Raw genomic sequence first — 17,868 nt, 5'->3', positions numbered from 1 at the left:
GGCAAAATCTGTGAGGGTTCGTTTGGTTTTGCCTCCGACACAGACTGGATATGAATCTCTGATGTTTTTCATAATGCGGGTCAGAGCTTACGAGAGAAAGTGTTTATCACCGAGGTTAAAACACAAGATGTTCTGGTACAAAGTGTTTCTTTATTAGCCTGGAATCGATGTTACATTGGAAGTGGGGTCGATGTGAAAATACCAGTTAAGTTATATACTCATAATGTTAAAGGAGACATATTCAGGTGGATTATTTTAATTAGTGTTATGACTGTAAAAGGTTGAATCTAATGTGCACCTGTTTAACTTTGGAGAACTTTTACATTCACGAAAAAAATCACTGGAGGATAAAAACACTGGAAAAACATCATCTGTCTCCTTTAAGACGGGATGAATACGAAAGTAGCGCTTTTAGATTGTATATAAAAATTAACAATACTCTGTTTGTCTGTTATTTAATAATGTTTAGTTTAAGTACAAATCTGGTGATATTCTTTATTTTTTATACAAGAAAATTCTACAAGATTAAAAAACAACGAAAATGTTTCTCCAGAACGTCCAATAACTGGAACTTAAGTTTTGCTCAATTTTTTCTGTTGTAAAAAAGTGTGAAACTAGTCTTTATACTGATGTTGTTGTTCAAATCCAACATAAAATGCAACAATATCTTGATTAACATGTGTTCAAATATAAAGTACAAAGTGGAAAAAGCTCAGATCTTGTAGACACCGTGTTTCTCACACACTTTATCATCTGCAGAATTTCACTTGACTGTTCACGTTCATTTCACATCAGAAAACCAAAGTGTTGAACTGACTTCAAATGGAGGAAGGACTTCCTAACTTCAGAGTCACATGGTATTCCAGTTTTATTTCCTGCCGCAGGACAATGCCTCTTACTTTGTATTTTTATTGCATTGGTTGAATGTTGTACTTATTAACTTTTATGTAAACACCAGTTTGCAAACACACACACACAAACTGCAAAAACACTTTGCGCAATTAGGATATATTTACCTTTATTTCGAAATGACCCTGAAAAATATCTATGATCTAGTGATAATGATTGTATATCAACATAGTATATAAAATAAACAACTTTTATATTCAAGCTGTAGTTTCTCATGCTTTTATTTGTGTGGAAGGAGGAACTGTGTTTCAAATGGAGAAGCTTCTTTAAATAAAATACTCCAGGCACTTGTTCCTCTCGTCATCCAGTTCTTGGGTCTCAATCTCAAACTTTTTCATGGCGATGAAATACTGAACAAACGGTTCTCCGAGTGTGCTGCGGATCACGTGGTCGTCCCCCAGCGCCTCCAGGGCCTCGTCCAGCTTCACAGGGATGGAGAATTCCTTCTGCTGACAAGGGGCTTTGTTCAGACCGCTCTCGATGTTCAGGTTCCGCCTGATGCCGTCCAGTCCCGCAGCCACTGTGGCGGCCAGCACGATGTAAGGGTTGGCCATGGCCGAGCCCAGCTTGTTGTCGATGTGCGTCTCTCTACCGCCGTGACATTTGATGTTGAAGGAGCTGCTGTTATCGTTGCTGCCACAGGTGGCGTACAGCATCCGCTTTGGGTCTTTGATTGTCTTGGCAATGTGGTTGCGGCAGCCGAGGCCAGGCGACATCAGGCAGCTCAGGGCGGCAGAGTGGGTGAGCAGCCCGGCCAACCACTTCCTGCCGATCTCAGACAGCTCGCCTGCCTTCTCGCCGCTGTGGAAGAGGCTACGCCGCCCGTTAGCATCCCACAAGCTGTGAGAGAGCACCCCCGCATTGTACAGGCCGTCATCTGTGAAGAAGCTGGCGATGTAGCTGTATTTACGAGCCATTTCTTTGATGCCGGTGCGGAAGGTGAAGGCGGTATCAGCTGCCGCGATACCAAATTCTGGCCTGAGATTGATCTCCATCTGGCCGGGCCCGCTGGCAGAGGCGGTGCTGTCTATGTCTGCACCCATGCAGTACATGCTGTCCACCAGCTGCTGGAAGAAAGGCAGGTCGTGGTTGCTCAGCAGGGTGGTAGCCGGGAAGAGGAGTGTCTTCGGTCCGATCCGGTCAGGTGATCCCAGGACGCAACATTCGTAGGTGAAGGAGGAGTGCAGCGAGAATCCCAGACTCTGCAGCTGGGCGAGGAGCTGCTTGGCGATGAGGCGAGGTGAAGTGCGAAGGGGGCTTCCTGTCACCGTGCAGGGGTCACAGATGACCCGGGCTGTCTGCTCGGCCCAGGGTAGGACCCTGAAGGTCGAAAGGTCAGGGATCAGAAGGATATCACTGTTGAAGTTGGCAGTGTTGGCGTTGTCCACTTCATTGCTCTGAGGACTCAGGGTTAGCTCCAAGTAACTCCTCGGCATCGGAACCCCATACACGGCTTTCTCCTGCGGATACAACATGTACGTTAAAGGAGAATGCTAACATTTATTTATTTTGATTAATGAGAAGATCAATATCAATCTCATGTTTGTGTCAAATGCAGAGGAACTGCTTGGAGATGCTTAGCCTCCCTTAGAGACCATAGGTAGGTAGGTAGGTAAGTGAGTAGGTAGGTAGGTAGGTAGGCAGGTGGGTAGGCGGGTGGGTAGGTAGGTAGGTAATTTAGTAGGTAGGTAGGTAGGTAGGTAGGTAGGTAGGTAGGTAGACAGGTAATTTAGTAGGTAGGTAGGTAGGTAGGTAGACAGGTAATTTAGTAGGTAGGTAGGTTTCCATACGTGGAAGAAGCGAACAGGCACTGTCTTGGACCTGGACACCCCGTGGAGATCGGTGGCCTCGAATCGGACAAAGTTGATGTTCTCTCGGGCGATCTGCTGCTTGATCTGCTCCATGTCTGCAATGAACCTCTGGTTACCAGAGAACTCGACCGTCTCGTTCTCGTTATCTGTAGAAAACAGTGTGAAATATCTGCAATAACATGTGACAACCATTGATTCAAGTACTAAGCCTAAGAAAAACATCCACAAATCCAATTTTTCTCCAGTGGTGTCAAGACGACTTTGGTCAAATCCGAGATCAGCTCTGTTTGAACCAGTCAATACCGATTAGACAGAATTTGTTCAATAAGTTGTCTCAGCCAATAAACAGAAGTAAATTAAAGCACAGAAACATCCAACTGTGCTCAAGGTGAAAAACAACTTGGAAATAGGCCATAAATTGTAATTTATACTAAAAGTAGAAATAATGAGTTTGTTTAGGATGAAAAGATCCTTCTCTCAGTTTTGAAGAAAGCAAAAGTCCATCACACAGCCAGCTTTACGTCAAATTCATAATTAGAAAAGTCCGGGTAAAAATAAAGAAAACACAAAAAAATGGTTAAAGAAATCGACAGCTCAGTTAAAACAGGAGAATGAGACAAATTTCGGATTTTAAATAGACTCAAGACGGAGACCGGACTTTTAACAGTCTTTGATCTGAGATGTCTTATCTGCTACATTTTGTCTTTGTAAGAGAAATGATTTCTGGATTTGGGAGGAAATAACTCGTCGTATAAACAAAGCTTCACCGACCTGAATGAGAAGCTCCAGTCTCTTCCCAGGAGCCACCTCTTGCATGTGAGTGCGCACTGACGCCCGGCCGCCTATTTGTGTTCCCATCTGACCTGAACGAGCTGGATGAATCCATGCTGGAAGGCAGCTGAATAGATGTGCTCTCTCTGGACCCGGGCCCCCTTCTGGAAGCATCAGACTGGGGTTTGAAGGTGCTCAACACCCTGTGGGGGTTTCCATCTTCCTGCCGTCCGTCGGGGCGTCCGCCACCGTCTCTAGCGCTCCTGCTTCCATGGAGGTACGTATAGGGACTCCCCGGCTTCCCATCGTCTCTCACCCGGACGCTCAGCAGAGGGCCGCCGCTCAGGATGGTCTTCAGCTCCTCCATGGTCTGCCTGGGGACACCCATTTCACTGTAGGACACCCTGGGGTGAGACGACGCCTCCCCGGGCCAGTCGCCCCCAGCTGAGGCTTCCTCCATTCTGCGCTCAGCGACCCGCTCTGGGGGCCTGAGAGGCAGGGGGCCAATTGAGATGACAGTGGGGGTGTCTGGAAGTTTGGGGATGCTGGCAGGAGAGTGGATGATGGATGGACCTCCTCCTCTGCTGCTCCAATCCACAGGAGGCACATGTCTCCCAGTCACCCTCACTCCCTTCCTGCTGCTCATCCCTGTGCCGTCTATCTGGTCTTTGCTTCTTCTCTCGCCCTCCTGGAAAACACGCGTCCGCCACATGAACGTTAAGAGACGAGATCAAATCTGGAAAAATACTGATTCAAAATTAAACTTCAAAGACAATAAAAAAACAAAATAAGAGAGCCACTGGAAAAAAGTTTTTTGCTGAAATAAAATTAAAATCAAGAAGTTAGATTTTGAATTGTTACCTTGAAATCCTCAGAGTCATTCATTTCTTTGTTTGAACTCTTTCATGAACAGTGATTTGGAGTTTTCAGGGCCCTCATGTGAGGACAGAGCTTCTCTGGCGCATTAATTTTTATAGACAATTGGTACAATGGTGACGGATTAGAAAATTCTTTCTCGCCCCCAGCACCCGCGGGAGTCTGGCTGGAAACTGGCAGCCGCCGGCCGCTGGTGGACACTGAGCCGCTGAGCTGCCGGCTCATTGGCTGCCGGACAATTCAGAGTCGCTTTTGTGCTCCTGCAAAGTGAGAGTGCAGAGCTCAGCAGCTCTGTTTGTGCTTCCAGAAAGATACCGAGCAAAAGTATTTATTCTAGAGAGATAAAAAAAAAAAAACACAAACTACCAGGAGCAGACAATGGCTGCTGCTGCTGCTGCTGATGCATGAAACCGCTGCTGAGAATCTCTCCGTCTACAAATCACCCCGAGAACATGAACCCATTTAAATGTGTTTTCTTCACTTAATAAAATCATTTCATCTATAAATCAGAAATATATACAGCTACCACTTCCCTACAAGTTATATTAGGCTATAAGGCTATAAGTTTTGGTCAGTAAAAGAAACTCCAGCCCACATGGTCAGTTTATCAGTTGTTGTTTTACCATTTCTTATGTTCATCAGCTAACGGAGGCAACACGTCCTTAAAGAACGTTTCAAATGTAAATTCAAATCTAAAAAAGAATCATAACAACCGAGCAAAGTCAATGTGCTGAAGAAGAAACAATCGAAAGCTCTTGAGCAGCGGCTAAATGGTCGGATAAATAATTAACTCTCAATCACTTGTTCAAAAGTTGTAATTAAATCATAAATGTATATGTGGTCATTTAATTAATTTATTAGAGATTGGTAATAAATGATTAATATGGCCTATTTAAGGTGAGCTCATTCTCAGACACTTTGTAACCTTTAGACCTGCAAACCTGCAAGTCATTGATAAACAGTCATGAGGTTTTTTTTTAATAACATGGTAATGAACAGATTCAGGCCCAGATGCTCTGCAGCTTGTTCACAGAAGGAAAATGATTGAACTGTTCAACAGAGAAGATCAGAAACACTAAAAGTTGTTTTTTAAAAATATTTACTGCAAGTCCAGATTTTTTTAGGATTACTTTTGTGTTCACTCACAATACTTTTCTTCTTCTACTAATACAAATGCACTTTTCTGTCTGAACCTGTCCGATCCCGAGGGTAAACTAACCGAGCACGACCTGAACCCAACACGTTCTGTTATTTGTGTCCGAGCCCGGCTGCATTGAATTTGTTTCCCTGACACGCTCGTGGTTATTGCAGGTTTCCAACCAGCTACCTGAGCAGCTTGCAGCCTCAAAGATTTGTCTGACCCTCTTTATATTCAGTCTCTGGTCTGGACCTCACATTTTCAGGGTGGGGTTCCCACTGCTCCGTCAAGCTGGAGACAACTCAAAGCAGAAGGAACCAGATGATCTCAGGTTTTTCTCTTCAAAATAATACTTCAGGTGTGAAGTGACTGTGAACAAAAGTGCAGAATAAGTATAGAATATAATATATCATAGTTTACTTGTTGTGAGCTGAGAATAAGAGTAAAAAAAATCATCTGACAGATATATATATATTTTATGAGAATATGTAAATAAGTCTCAGGAGGAGTCAAGATGAGAACAGTTAAAGATTGCAACATGCTGTTGTTGTCGTGGTAAAGAGCTTGTCATTCCGGCTTTGCCGGCTGGTGATAGTCGTTTTTTGTGTTTGACCTTTAACCTGCACCTGTTTGGACCAAAATAATTCACCTGTAGGTAAAAATGTTTGCGTAGGAAGTTCACACGAAGAAGTGTCTTCACCTCCGGCCTCATAACTGAAGTGTTGACACCAAGGAAACGTGTCAGTCGTGTCTCTGCAGGATGTTTGGGTCATAGAATATAAAATTAGTTTTGGGGGAAATTTCATGTGACAATGTGAGGGAGAAGAATCACATTTTTCTTCCTTTCATCAACTTCATCTTTTTCTTGTTTATCAGTTTTATTATGCAGCCTCCACTGAGGTGAGTAGGGATGGTTTGATAAACCAGCATTTTAAAAATCACATTGGTTTAGTTTATTGGTGAGTGTGGTAACCAGCATCAAGGTGCATCTTCTATATCCTCAACCTCTTTTCTTTGTTGGCTCCCTCTCCTTCCACCAAACCACGGGTACCTTTATTTATATAGCACCTTTTAAAACAGATGTCATAAAGCATATTTTTGTATATTGTGGATTCAAATATTTATCTTTAGGATTATCGTCTGTTGTTTGTTTCTTTGTCAACCTGCCTGGGACTGAAACTGATTCTAAGAGACTAACTCCGGTGCATTTCTATGAACCACAGTTCTCATATTAATTCGTGTGCATTGTCCATTTGAATTAAATCAGATAAATTAAAAAACAAAACTCATTGTAAAGGAAAGGGGCTGCGGAGGAGGAGGAGGTGGTGTTTTTTTTTGTTTTTTTTAACAATATATTTATTGAGTTTTACATATAAGAAACATACATTCAAACATTTATAAACATACAAACGTTTATGAACACCCCCCAACCCAAAATCAAACACTCAGGGTAAAGAAAAAGAGGCAGATATCAAATAACTTAAAATAAGATTAAATAAAATAATAAAAAAATATATAAAAAAAATACATATATATAATATAAGAATAAATGGAAGTTAATAAAGACATAGTTATACAAATACAAATACAAATAAATAAAATAAAATTCCAATCAATCAAATCAAAAGCCTAGATAAAATAACGTTAGGAGGTGGTGTTTTACTTTGAAAAACGGAAGTGCGTCGGGCAGTAATCCGGAGACCACCGGGAGACTTCCGCTCGGGGACTCATCACCGGAGAGCACCGGGAGAAGTGTCCGTTAACTCGACCGGTTTCTGGGGAGCGGCTGAATGATCGAGCTACAATCTTCAATGAGTAAACACACCCCAGTAAGTCCCCGTGTCCCCGGGTCCTCGGTGTCCTCCAGCTCGGTCCTCCGGAGCGGCTCGTCCCCAGCTGGCCTCCGGGCTGTGGGGGGGGGGGGGGGATCACGGCCTGCTCGGGACTAACCCGAGTTAAAACCCCGGGTTAGTCCCTAGCGGTTCACGCGGAGCCTCCTTGCGGTAACAGAAGCGGGCTAACCCGGGGTGTGGTCCCGGTGGTCCCGCTGCGGGTGGAGCTCCGGGCTGTCCCCGGGTCGAGGAGCCGGAGGAAGCCGCTGTCAGAGCCGCAGCTCCCGGGCAGCCTCGGCTCCGTCGCTCGGTCTCATCGACGCGTCGTCACCGGGAAGAACAGGGAAATGGCGACGGACGGTTTCCCCTCGGTGGTTGTGCCCGCTGTCGAGCTGCTCTCCGCCCGCAGAGAGGCGTCGTGTGTGCGGCCTGGAGGAGGCGGAGGGCCGGGGCAGGAGGGCCGGGGAGGAGGTGCAGGAGGGCCGGGGAGGAGGTGCAGGAGGGCCGGGGAGGATGATGGCGGCCAGCGCCTCACACAAAGGAGGCTGAGCCCCGAGCAACCGTGTGGAGACTCCGTGTCTCCTCAGCGTGTCTCCTCGGTGTGTCCTCCGTGTCTCCTCTGTGTGTCTCCTCCGTGTCTCCTCGGTGTGTGCTCCGTGTCTCCTCTGTGTGTCTCCTCCGTGTGTCCTCAGCATGTCTCCTGCGTGTGTCTCCTCCGTGTCTCCTACACGTCTCCTCAGCATGTCTCTTCCTTGTCTCCTACACTACTCTACGTGTGTCTCCTCGGTGTCTCCTCGGTGTCTCCTCCGTGTCTCCTCCGTGTCTCCTACACGTCTCCTAAGTGTGTCTCCTCGGTGTCCCCTACACGTCTCCTCCATGTCTCCTACACTACTCCGTGTGTCCTCGGTGTCCCCTACACGTCTCCTCCGTGTGTCCTCAGCATGTCTCCTCCGTGTGTCCTCAGCATGTCTCCTCCGTGTCTCCTACACGTCTCCTCCATGTCTCCTACACTACTCCGTGTGTCCTCGGTGTCCCCTACACGTCTCCTCCATGTCTCCTACACGTCTCCTCCGTGTCTCCTACACGTCTCCTCCATGTCTCCTACACTACTCCGTGTGTCCTCGGTGTCCCCTACACGTCTCCTCCGTGTGTCCTCAGCATGTCTCCTCCGTGTCTCCTACACGTCTGCCCTTTACACCATCTCCTCTCCTCGGTTTTAATACGTTTCTACCGTAATGCACCGAGCGGCTCCGGTTCATTCTGGTGTGAACATCTGTTTATTAAGAGGTGAACATCTGCCGAGGTCTGTTAAAACACCCAGGAGGTTTTAGATTCCGTGATGATGAGGGTCTGTTGAAGACCTGATGAAGGAGCTCATTATCTGGATCTTATTTGGATCTGCACCAGGTTCTGGTGGAGACCAGCCCCCTGAAGCTGCAGGTGGTTTGTCCTCCAGACCCAGGACCTGGTCCCTGGGAGGCCGGGACAAGTTTCTCCCACTAAGAGGATTTTGCAGACATGTTATTGTCGTTGATGGATCGTGGAGTCGGAACCCGGACGGCCGTCTGTCGAGTGTTAACCTCTGACCCATAATTTATTATTAAATATTTCATCAGAGAAAAACAATGATCCAGATCCAGTTCTATTCCCGACTCGTATCAGATTCTTCACCGTCTTTGTGTGATCCAGCTCAATAATAGACGATTAAATTAAAACACAACCTCCTTGGCAGAGCTCACGATCCTTATTATAAACTATATTGTCCAAACAAATATTTAAAATAATGGCTTATTGTTTTTAAGGTCGGTGTGAGCATGAAACCCTCACGCTCCTGTGGAGGCTAGTGCCTTGCTCAGCAGTGACTGATACTGGGTTTTATTAATCTCTCATGAGAGAACAGAGAAATTCAACCTACCTGTTTTTCAGAGTAAGAAGGAAGTTGATGTTGAAACAAAACCCACCCACGGACTTTATTGTTTTATCGCTGCTCGTGTTATTACTTCCTCACGGTGTGTTTCTGGCAGGATTGTGTGCTGGAGGTGTTTATTAACATGAGCTGCAGGAAACGTTAATACCCGACCTGCTGTTGGATATGAAACGAGCTTTAGAAAGAATCTCTCGTCAGGATCGGTATCAGAGCCGGTGTGGGACTGAACTGAGGTTACACAACATGTGACCACACCGAGTCTTTAATCCTGTTCCCGAAATTAACATTAAAACATCATCAAGACGAGATTAAAGTTAAATCTGTCGTTTTCATTTGATCATTTGATTCTTAAAGTGTCAAAAATTCAAAGATATGACAAAATCTCATAAACCGTGTTGGAGAAACATTGAGAAAACATCCAACACATTTACTTTATAATATAACTGTGAAAATGGAGAAAATCCTGCATCCGGCTCAAATTTCCAAAACAGAAATCACTTACATTTGAACTCTTTGTTCGCTCACCGGATCGAAACATGAATTCAAGCTGCACAGAAAAGTAAATTAATCAACTTTCTGATAACTGATCGCTTGACTCTTTTCTTCTTTTAGATAGATAGATAGATAGATAGATAGATAGATAGATTACTTTATTTATCCCCGAAGGGAAATTAAGTCGTCATAGCAGCCGGTATACTTGAATACAATAAAATAAAATACAATAGAATAAAATAAAAAATATTGAGGTAGAAAGAATAAAAAAACAGAAACACAAGATAAATAGGTAGATAAGGTGCAGTGGCAAGATGATGGTAATAGTACTGATGATATGATGGTAATGTTATTGTTAGACAGTATATAAAAATAGTACAGTATATATAGTATGTAATATAACAATATATATTTATATATGATAGTAATTATACCAATATAATAGCAGTAAATAGTAATAATGGCAGCAACAGTATATATAATAATAACAATAATAGTAATATAATAATTATAATTATAACAACACATGTATAAAAATGTGTATATAGACTTATATATACAAACAGATTTTTAACAGAAACATCAGAATTTGACTGGTTCCAGATTTTTGAGAAAGTGAAATGTGAAGTTTTCAGTTGAATTAAAACGGAAATCTCGTATCAGTCAGTCATCGGGCTGGAAGAAAACCTTTAAAGTGATGAAACTAGAACTAAGGCGCCGCTGCTCTGCCGTGTTTCAAGGTGACTTGTCTTAGTAACCTCCTGAGTTCTTGAATCCTGTTTTCTAACGAGCTGTGTCCTCTGTCCTCTGTCCTCTGTCTGTCCCGTGTCCTGCAGCAGTTCCGTGGTGTTCTGGGTCACACATTTATGGAGTTTCTGAAGGGCAGTGGGGACTACTGCCAGGCTCAGCACGCTGCCTATGCAGACGAGTGAACAGCCGAACTCGCCATCGAATCCCAAGCACTTGAGCCACAGGAGGGACCCCGGAGCGTTGGCAGGACCGGGACGCCTCCCAGACCCAGAGACGCCTCGGCCTGGATGGGGTAACTCCACCCGCTGCACACTGCCCTCGTCGGCCAGACCCAAGGTGGAACCAGCCTTGTTTTTTTTTTAGTTTTCTTCCTTTCCTTTTAGTTTCAGTCCAAAGAAGAGAGTTACTTTTCTGATTGTCCACCCTGTCCAGCCTTGCCAACCCTGGAAGACGACCCGAGGTAGTTTTTGTTTCTGGAAGCTCGTTGGACATTTTTGCGTTTTTTGACATTCCCTCCGAGTTCAACTCCGTGTTTACATCGGTGTGTGTTCGCTCCGTGGAAGACGTTTGGGTTTGGTCAGTTTTTGTTTTAACGCTGTCACCATGGCTCGCATGAACAGACCGGCCCCTGTGGAGATCACGTACAAAAACATGAGGTTCCTCATCACCCACAATCCCACCAACGCCACCCTGAACAAGTTCATCGAGGTGAGCTGCGTTTGCATCGGGTCAAACTCATACATTTGCTCAGATAGAAGTGTCGGTTCACTTGTAGGAAGCATGAGGACAAAGAAACCAGGCTGGGGGAATGATTTGAGTAGAGATAACGGAACATGAGAACTTTGAAAACGTGTTTCGGAAGAAGATAAAACTATAGAAGCCCATTTAATATCTTTTAATAGTGTACATGTGTGTCAATCTGCTTATTATCTCTCACCAGTCGTCTGATGTGTTTTTGCAGGAGCTGAAGAAATATGGAGTCACCACTGTAGTGAGAGTTTGTGAGGCCACCTACGACGCCGCCCTGGTGGTGAAAGAGGGAATCCAGGTTCTGGTGAGTTCACACTTAAATAACTGACGAACCTCGTGACTCTCGTTGGATTAATGTTTGTCCCTTTGAGCTGTGGGTTCTGTTATTTAACAGCGTTATGTAAAAAACGATAATACACACAACAGACAAAGTGCAGTCATGACTCACAGCTTGAACCGTTTCTCTCTCGTCAACACGATGAGTTGGTGCTTAGATTTAGTTCAGAGAGACTTTGAGGCTCAATATCTTTTTAAATATAAGAACAAGCTAACATGGAACAGAGTTAATTTACAGATCTGACAGATGAACATGTTTCATATTTAACTGATTTAAACCCTTAAGATCATCTCATTGCTTCCTGTAGTAATCAAAATTGATCTTCCTCTGCTTCACGATGGATTAGTGAGTAAACCTGATTTGAATTATTGTGTTAAATGTGAAGCTGCAGCTAATTAAGCATTATTTTGATCATCGATTATTCTGCAGATTAATCAATTTATTTTCTATCATAACAGTTCAGTCTCTAAAAGGTCTTGTTCTAACCAGGCAACAGTTTAAAACAGAATAATATTGAATTCATATGTATACGTTTTTTCCTTCATCTCTTATCATAATGTATTTTCTGTCCATCAGTTCTTGAATTCATTTGACTTAAGCTGCTAATTGTTGTGATTTTTAAGTATTTTTTAAAACCTGATGCTCTGCCTGTTTTAAATTAGAGCGTAGAAATGAATTTAAACTTAATATTCATAAAGTCAAACCTTTTTAAAATGTCAAACAAAGCCTCTGAAACAGAAGAAAGGAAAACCTCCCTCCCTCCATCCCTCCATCCCCCCCCCACAACAACATGTTCTCTCGGCCCGCCCACTTCTTTTGTTTTGGTTTCCAAGAAACTGGGCCAATGACGTTATTTCCCTTTTGCCTCCTCTCCTGCTCCAGGATTGGCCGTTCGATGATGGAGCTCCTCCCTCCAACCAGATCGTGGACGATTGGCTGAACCTGCTGAAGCTGAAGTTCCGGGAGGAGCCAGGCTGCTGCATTGCTGTCCACTGTGTGGCAGGACTGGGGAGGTGAGCGCTGGGACTGGGTTCTCAGCTCAGTCACTGGTTCACACCTGAGCTGTGCTGGTGGGAATCTGACAAGTAAAACTCACACTGGCTCGTTTTCTGCTACAGCAACAAACTGGGGATTCTTTAAAGTCTTTATTTCACTGAAAAACCTCAAAGATTTTCAGGTTTCAGCTTCTGAACCAAACATCAACGTCATCACAACACGATGAAGTAGAAGAGAGAAGTCTTGACTTGAATACGTGTCCGAGTTTTTTATTTTTTATTTAAACAGGAAGTTAGAGGCTGAGGGTTAAACAGTTAAAGCTAAAAAGAAGAAAGCCTCACATTTTCACAAATTTCATTAATTTAAAAATTTAACCATTTAATTTATGAAAAAATTATCATTTGATGAAACACAAAAGTGGCTGATTACCGTTTAATTAGATCAGGTCAAATGAGAGTTTGGAAATCAAGAAGCCAAAGTGTCAACACACGTGTCGTCAGTTGTGGTTTGAAAAACAGCCGTTGTGTGGAATATTTTTCTCATGTTGTTGAACACTAGTCGAGACATTCTGTCCCTTGTGTGTTTTCTTAGTCAAGAAAACACACATAATCTTTTAATTCTCTTTAATTCAAGTTCTATATATTTTCTTTATAGTTATTTTAAATATAGTTGGTATATACTGTTGAACCTTTCAATATCAAACCTTTGATAACATCTTCAGAATCGTTTCCAAATTTTCTCTTTTCTTGTTATATCAGCTGTTATATCGGAATCTAAAATTCTTTACTCCCAGTCGGACAGGAAGTGAAGATGAACCTGTGTTTTTGAGTTTCCTGTTGACTGAGCTCAGTTCTGCTCGTGTCCTCTGCAGAGCTCCTGTTCTGGTCGCACTCGCCTTGATTGAATGTGGGATGAAATATGAAGACGCTGTCCAGTTCATCCGACAGTAAGTTCACGTGATAACAAACAGTTTGAGGTTTTGTTAAGATGAATAAGATGAAGATTGTTTGGAATGAAACAGCTGATGGAGCATCTCTCATGTGATCTCAATGGAAACTGGATTATTAAGGCAAATGTGTATGTTGATATTTCAGGTGAGAATCCTTTTGATTATAAAATCCAATGGTTGATCAGGATATGTTGATCCTCCAGCACTAGATCTACCAGATAATAACTGTCCAATAGACCAAAATACTTTGTGACATAACCTTCACATCCCACCGACAGGATGAGTTTATCACATGAAACCGACAGGATGAGTCACAGCTCTAAATAGATGAGGAATCAGATACAAGACGAGTGACTCAGGTGGCGGAAGTGCTTTTAGAGTCCGATGAGTCATCGCTTGATGGGAGATTTGTCCGTGTTCTCACCAGATGATAAACCTGTTCATACTTTGACCTTTAACCTTTAGTAGCCTCGCTCTCATGCTGCAGCTACAGTTGTGTGTATAGATGGAAACAACTGAGGATTTCCTACTTTTTAAGATGTAACTCAACACTTTGAGTTCCTGTAGATGTGAAGGCAACACACACATTTCTACATTTTCACCTGATAACACGTGAACTCTGCTTAACATTCTCCTGGCGTCCGCACTACTTTAACTTAGGGACGGGAATCGGCAGGGACCTCCCGGTACGATACTATCACGATACTTGGGTGGTTATACGATATGTATTGCGATTCTGTAAGTATTGCGATTGGATATTACGATTTCCTGGGATTTCTTTTGGTTATTTTTTTTTTTTTAAATACTGGACCATGGAAAAATGTTGAATCATACCTTCAAATACAACACAGTCAAATTCACTTAGAGCTTTACCAGTTTTATTTCAAATATTAACATTAACTTAATGACTGCCGGGCAGCCAATAGAGAAAATAAATAAACATGTTCCCTATTATAGTATAACCCCTGTCAACTGCACACAAACTGACAGATTAAGAAATGTAAGCCACTTAGGCTACTTTTAAACAATAAATAAAAGGTAAATTAAATAGAATGAATAAAGGTTTACTTAAAATATAAACTTTGAAATAAACAAAAAGTAGGCTATTGTTGTTTGCATGTAGCCGATGCAAAGCTAGTGCTTGGGTATGTTTAGATTCTTGTGCAAAAACAAGAGCTGGTCAACATGCTCTGGGGTGATGTTGCTCCCCCCATATATCCCCCCCCGTATAAATCAATAAATATGTTTGAAAATTTGTATTTTTTTATTTTTAAAAAATCGATTTGGGAGGCAGCATATCGATTTTAAAATCGTCATCCACAAGAATCGCGATTTGTAACTGAATCAATTTGTCCCCCCCATCCCTACTTTAACTTTTAACAAACACTACAGGGCTGTAGTTTAGTCTGGTCGAACCTTCCTGCTTCCTTCGGGCTTTTATCACATTCCAACAGAAATCAACCAGAGTCGAACACAACATAGAGAATCAATCAGGAGCTTTACAGGTACAACAGCAGCTAACAACCAAATGCTTCCTGTCAACACCTTCACTTGCATCCCAGTGTACGTGAGTGGTCACGTAGAGAAGAAAAAGGTCTCTTCACACAAATAGGTGGATGTAAGTGTGAAGAGGAGACTTTAGGGAACCTGTGTTAATAACAGTGACTTAAACCTCAGTTTAGACTCGAGTCCAAACGATTGTGAATTGACACCATGTCGTTGTTTATCCTGCTGATGACACAAACCTTCTTTCTCTCAGGAAGCGTCGAGGAGCGTTCAACAGCAAGCAGCTGTTCTATCTGGAGAAATATCGTCCAAAGATGCGCCTGCGCTTCAAAGATTCCAACGGCCATCGCAATAACTGCTGCATCCAGTAGAGCCAAACCCTGAGCCCCGCCCACACCGCCCCCCCCCCCCCCACCCCACCCCACCGCCCTGCGGACCAGCTCAGTTCGACCTAGCTAGCTTCGTACCTGGCCGGCTTGTTTCCTTAGTCATTGTGTTGAAGTCATTTTATTTGGAAAACCATGTGCGGTAGTTAAACTGTCCCCCCCCCCCCCCTTCAGGCTCCAAACTAGTGTCAGAAAAAGACGAATCCAGAGTTGTGTGAACCGGGTGTTTCCTATTCTTATGCCCATTAAAACAAAAAAAAAAAACAAAGCCAGGGCAGCGCTGAGTCGTGTATCATTGTAAAATGTTGGATTAATTGTTTCTTCTGCAAACGCAACTCAAAGATTTTGATTGGCCGGTGCGTTTTACGTCGCCTGAGATTGTGCTAAAGGATAAAAAGATGAATTCATTTCCTGTGAGCAGTTAAGTCCGCCCCTCCCTCCGCTTCAGTTTTAGGATTCTGTTTCCCAGACTGACCAGAAAGAGGTTTGCCTTCCTGGAAATCAGATGGTTCATCCATAAATGCCTTAAAATCAAAGTGGAACAAAGGCAATCGAGGCAGATTCGTCTCCCGCTGGCATTTGGAAATGGTTTCATTTTTCTACTCGGAACAAAAAAAAAAAAGAAATAGTTGCCTTTGTCTTGTGCAGGAAGTCTTACACACACTTATGCCCTTTCAGCAACTATTTTTTTAATATAAAAATGCTTAATTGTTGCAATATTTGTCAACTGAAAGTCTAGGAACTTCGTCTCTTTGCTTTTCTCTATCAAACCATCTGTTTACTAATTAACTGCCATGTCCAAAATGTGATTTTTCTCTTATTTTTCAGTTTGTTTTTTGTTTTTTTCCGCTTCAAACTGGACTTCCAACGTCTGCGATATTTTGTATGCCTTTTTATTTGATGTCCGTAACTTAAGACTTGGATACTTGATGATTTTATGTATTTGAAAAATGTGTACTATTATTATTAGGTTGGCTATTTATACTATCAATGGATGTGTGATTTAGTACCGTGAGCGACAAAGTTGTACCTGTTCACCAACTTGTGAGAGTACATTAAATGATACACTGAAAAACAACAAGTGGACGCGTTAAGTCGTTATTTATTTTTGTATTTACAGTTTTTATTTAAATAGAGTCTGAACCAAGCTTCATGTGTTTATTTCATTTGATCTGTTTGTTTTGGTTTCACATTGTAATTTAGGGTTGACATCACCTACGTGGGCTGCGTCTACCTAAGGTAACAGTACTCTACAGTACTCCACAGTACTATACAGTACTCTACAGTACCACAGTACTCCACAGATGAAGGGTTTCATCTGGTTTGACCTGAGATCACAAACATTAAACCCTTTTAGTAAATATCAAAACACTTGTGGTTCCGTTTTATTGAAATGCCATCAGCCGACTTCACTTCTCTCTCAGACGCATCCTGATCATTTTAGGGTCAAAGATTAGACTGGAAAATAAACGATAAATCAAATTAATTTGAGTCTGATTGAAATGGGAGCTGAATAAGTGATTCTAGAAAATATATGTTTTTAAGACGCCTGATAAGAACAAGTCGGACAGAAACGTGGTTTGAAAGAGATTTTGTTCAGGGCAGAAACTGAATATTTACGATTAACAAACGTGAAAACAAAGACTCAAATTTGACTTCATTTTTGACTTATTGTTCCTCTGCCTCACCACATTTATCAGGTTTATTTTAGAGAAATAAATATAAAGCTGACAATCACAGTAATTCATGTTTAATTTAGATGTCATTTTCTCATCCTGTCAGTTTTGGGCCGTTCTCTCGTCGATACAAAACATGCCAGAGGTTATCAAAATGTATTTATTTCCCCCTTTGTACAACTTGAAGATGTCGTGTCGAAGCTCGATATAATAAATAAGAAGTCATACAAAACTGCCAGAGGGTTTTTCACACATCACCTCCCACTCATCACAAAAACAACAGTCGTCATGACAGAAATCATCAAACATATCCTGCGCTCAGAGGAAAAGGCTCACGAGCCATTTTTAAGTGGATAAACAACAAAGATACTCACAAACAAATGTAAAGTATCCAACAGTATAACTTGCGTATCAACACATTTACATAAACAAACACATTGTTGTTGTTGTTGGGACAGAAATGGGTCTGGTGCGGTTCATACATATACAGTGAGTTTTTAATTTCACAAAAACACGGATTACTCCTTTAATTGTACAGTACACAGATGGCAAACGTGAGGTAAAAATTTAACTTTTTTTACGCAAAGGTTTCAAAAGTGTTGGTGCTCAGTTTCCACCTTCAGGTCAAAGATGGCGCCGAGAGAACAAAGAAGTCAAATGAGCTGACCGATTCAAAAAAAGTGACGAAACCCAAATGGACCAAATCTTCCTCTAAGTTCTGGTTCTGCTCCAGTCTCTCAGTTCCTCCTGCTCAGCTCCTCC

General features: G+C 42.6%; 2 protein-coding genes across 2 annotated transcripts; one reads left to right on the top strand and one right to left on the bottom strand.

Moving 5' to 3' along the window:
- Positions 1–1,175: 1,175 nt before the first annotated feature.
- Positions 1,176–4,385, bottom strand: lgsn (lengsin, lens protein with glutamine synthetase domain). Its single transcript, XM_061067458.1, has 4 exons — positions 4,353–4,385; positions 3,492–4,179; positions 2,700–2,866; positions 1,176–2,369 (listed from the first exon to the last, which is right to left on the bottom strand). Exons 1-4 carry the CDS (start codon positions 4,374–4,376, stop codon positions 1,176–1,178), a joined length of 2,073 nt encoding a protein of 690 aa, XP_060923441.1. The 5' UTR covers positions 4,377–4,385.
- Positions 4,386–10,813: 6,428 nt separating this feature from the next.
- Positions 10,814–15,440, top strand: ptp4a1 (protein tyrosine phosphatase 4A1). The gene is made up of 5 exons (XM_061086062.1): positions 10,814–11,214; positions 11,468–11,560; positions 12,476–12,606; positions 13,461–13,535; positions 15,298–15,440. The coding sequence occupies exons 1-5, from the start codon at positions 11,110–11,112 to the stop codon at positions 15,413–15,415; spliced, it is 522 nt and encodes a 173-aa protein (XP_060942045.1). The 5' UTR covers positions 10,814–11,109; the 3' UTR covers positions 15,416–15,440.
- Positions 15,441–17,868: the final 2,428 nt, after the last annotated feature.

The sequence above is a fragment of the Limanda limanda genome, chromosome 2, assembly GCF_963576545.1.
Source record: "Limanda limanda chromosome 2, fLimLim1.1, whole genome shotgun sequence".
NCBI classification, from domain to species: domain Eukaryota; kingdom Metazoa; phylum Chordata; class Actinopteri; order Pleuronectiformes; family Pleuronectidae; genus Limanda; species Limanda limanda.
The sequence above is the reverse complement of the archived record's forward strand: the minus strand, read 5'-3'. Positions and strand labels throughout refer to the sequence as shown.

Coding starts and splice junctions, on each gene's coding strand:
- lgsn (XM_061067458.1), bottom strand. CDS start 4,376: ATGAATGACTCTGAGGATTTCAAG. Junction 4,180..4,352: donor ATGACTCTGAGGATTTCAAG/GTAACAATTCAA, acceptor CGTGTTTTCCAG/GAGGGCGAGAGAAGAAGCAA. Junction 2,370..2,699: donor TGCCTGTTCGCTTCTTCCAC/GTATGGAAACCT, acceptor TTGTATCCGCAG/GAGAAAGCCGTGTATGGGGT.
- ptp4a1 (XM_061086062.1), top strand. CDS start 11,110: ATGGCTCGCATGAACAGACCGGCCCCTGTGGAGATCACGTACAAAAAC. Junction 12,607..13,460: donor TGTGTGGCAGGACTGGGGAG/GTGAGCGCTGGG, acceptor TGTCCTCTGCAG/AGCTCCTGTTCTGGTCGCAC. Junction 13,536..15,297: donor GCTGTCCAGTTCATCCGACA/GTAAGTTCACGT, acceptor TCTTTCTCTCAG/GAAGCGTCGAGGAGCGTTCA.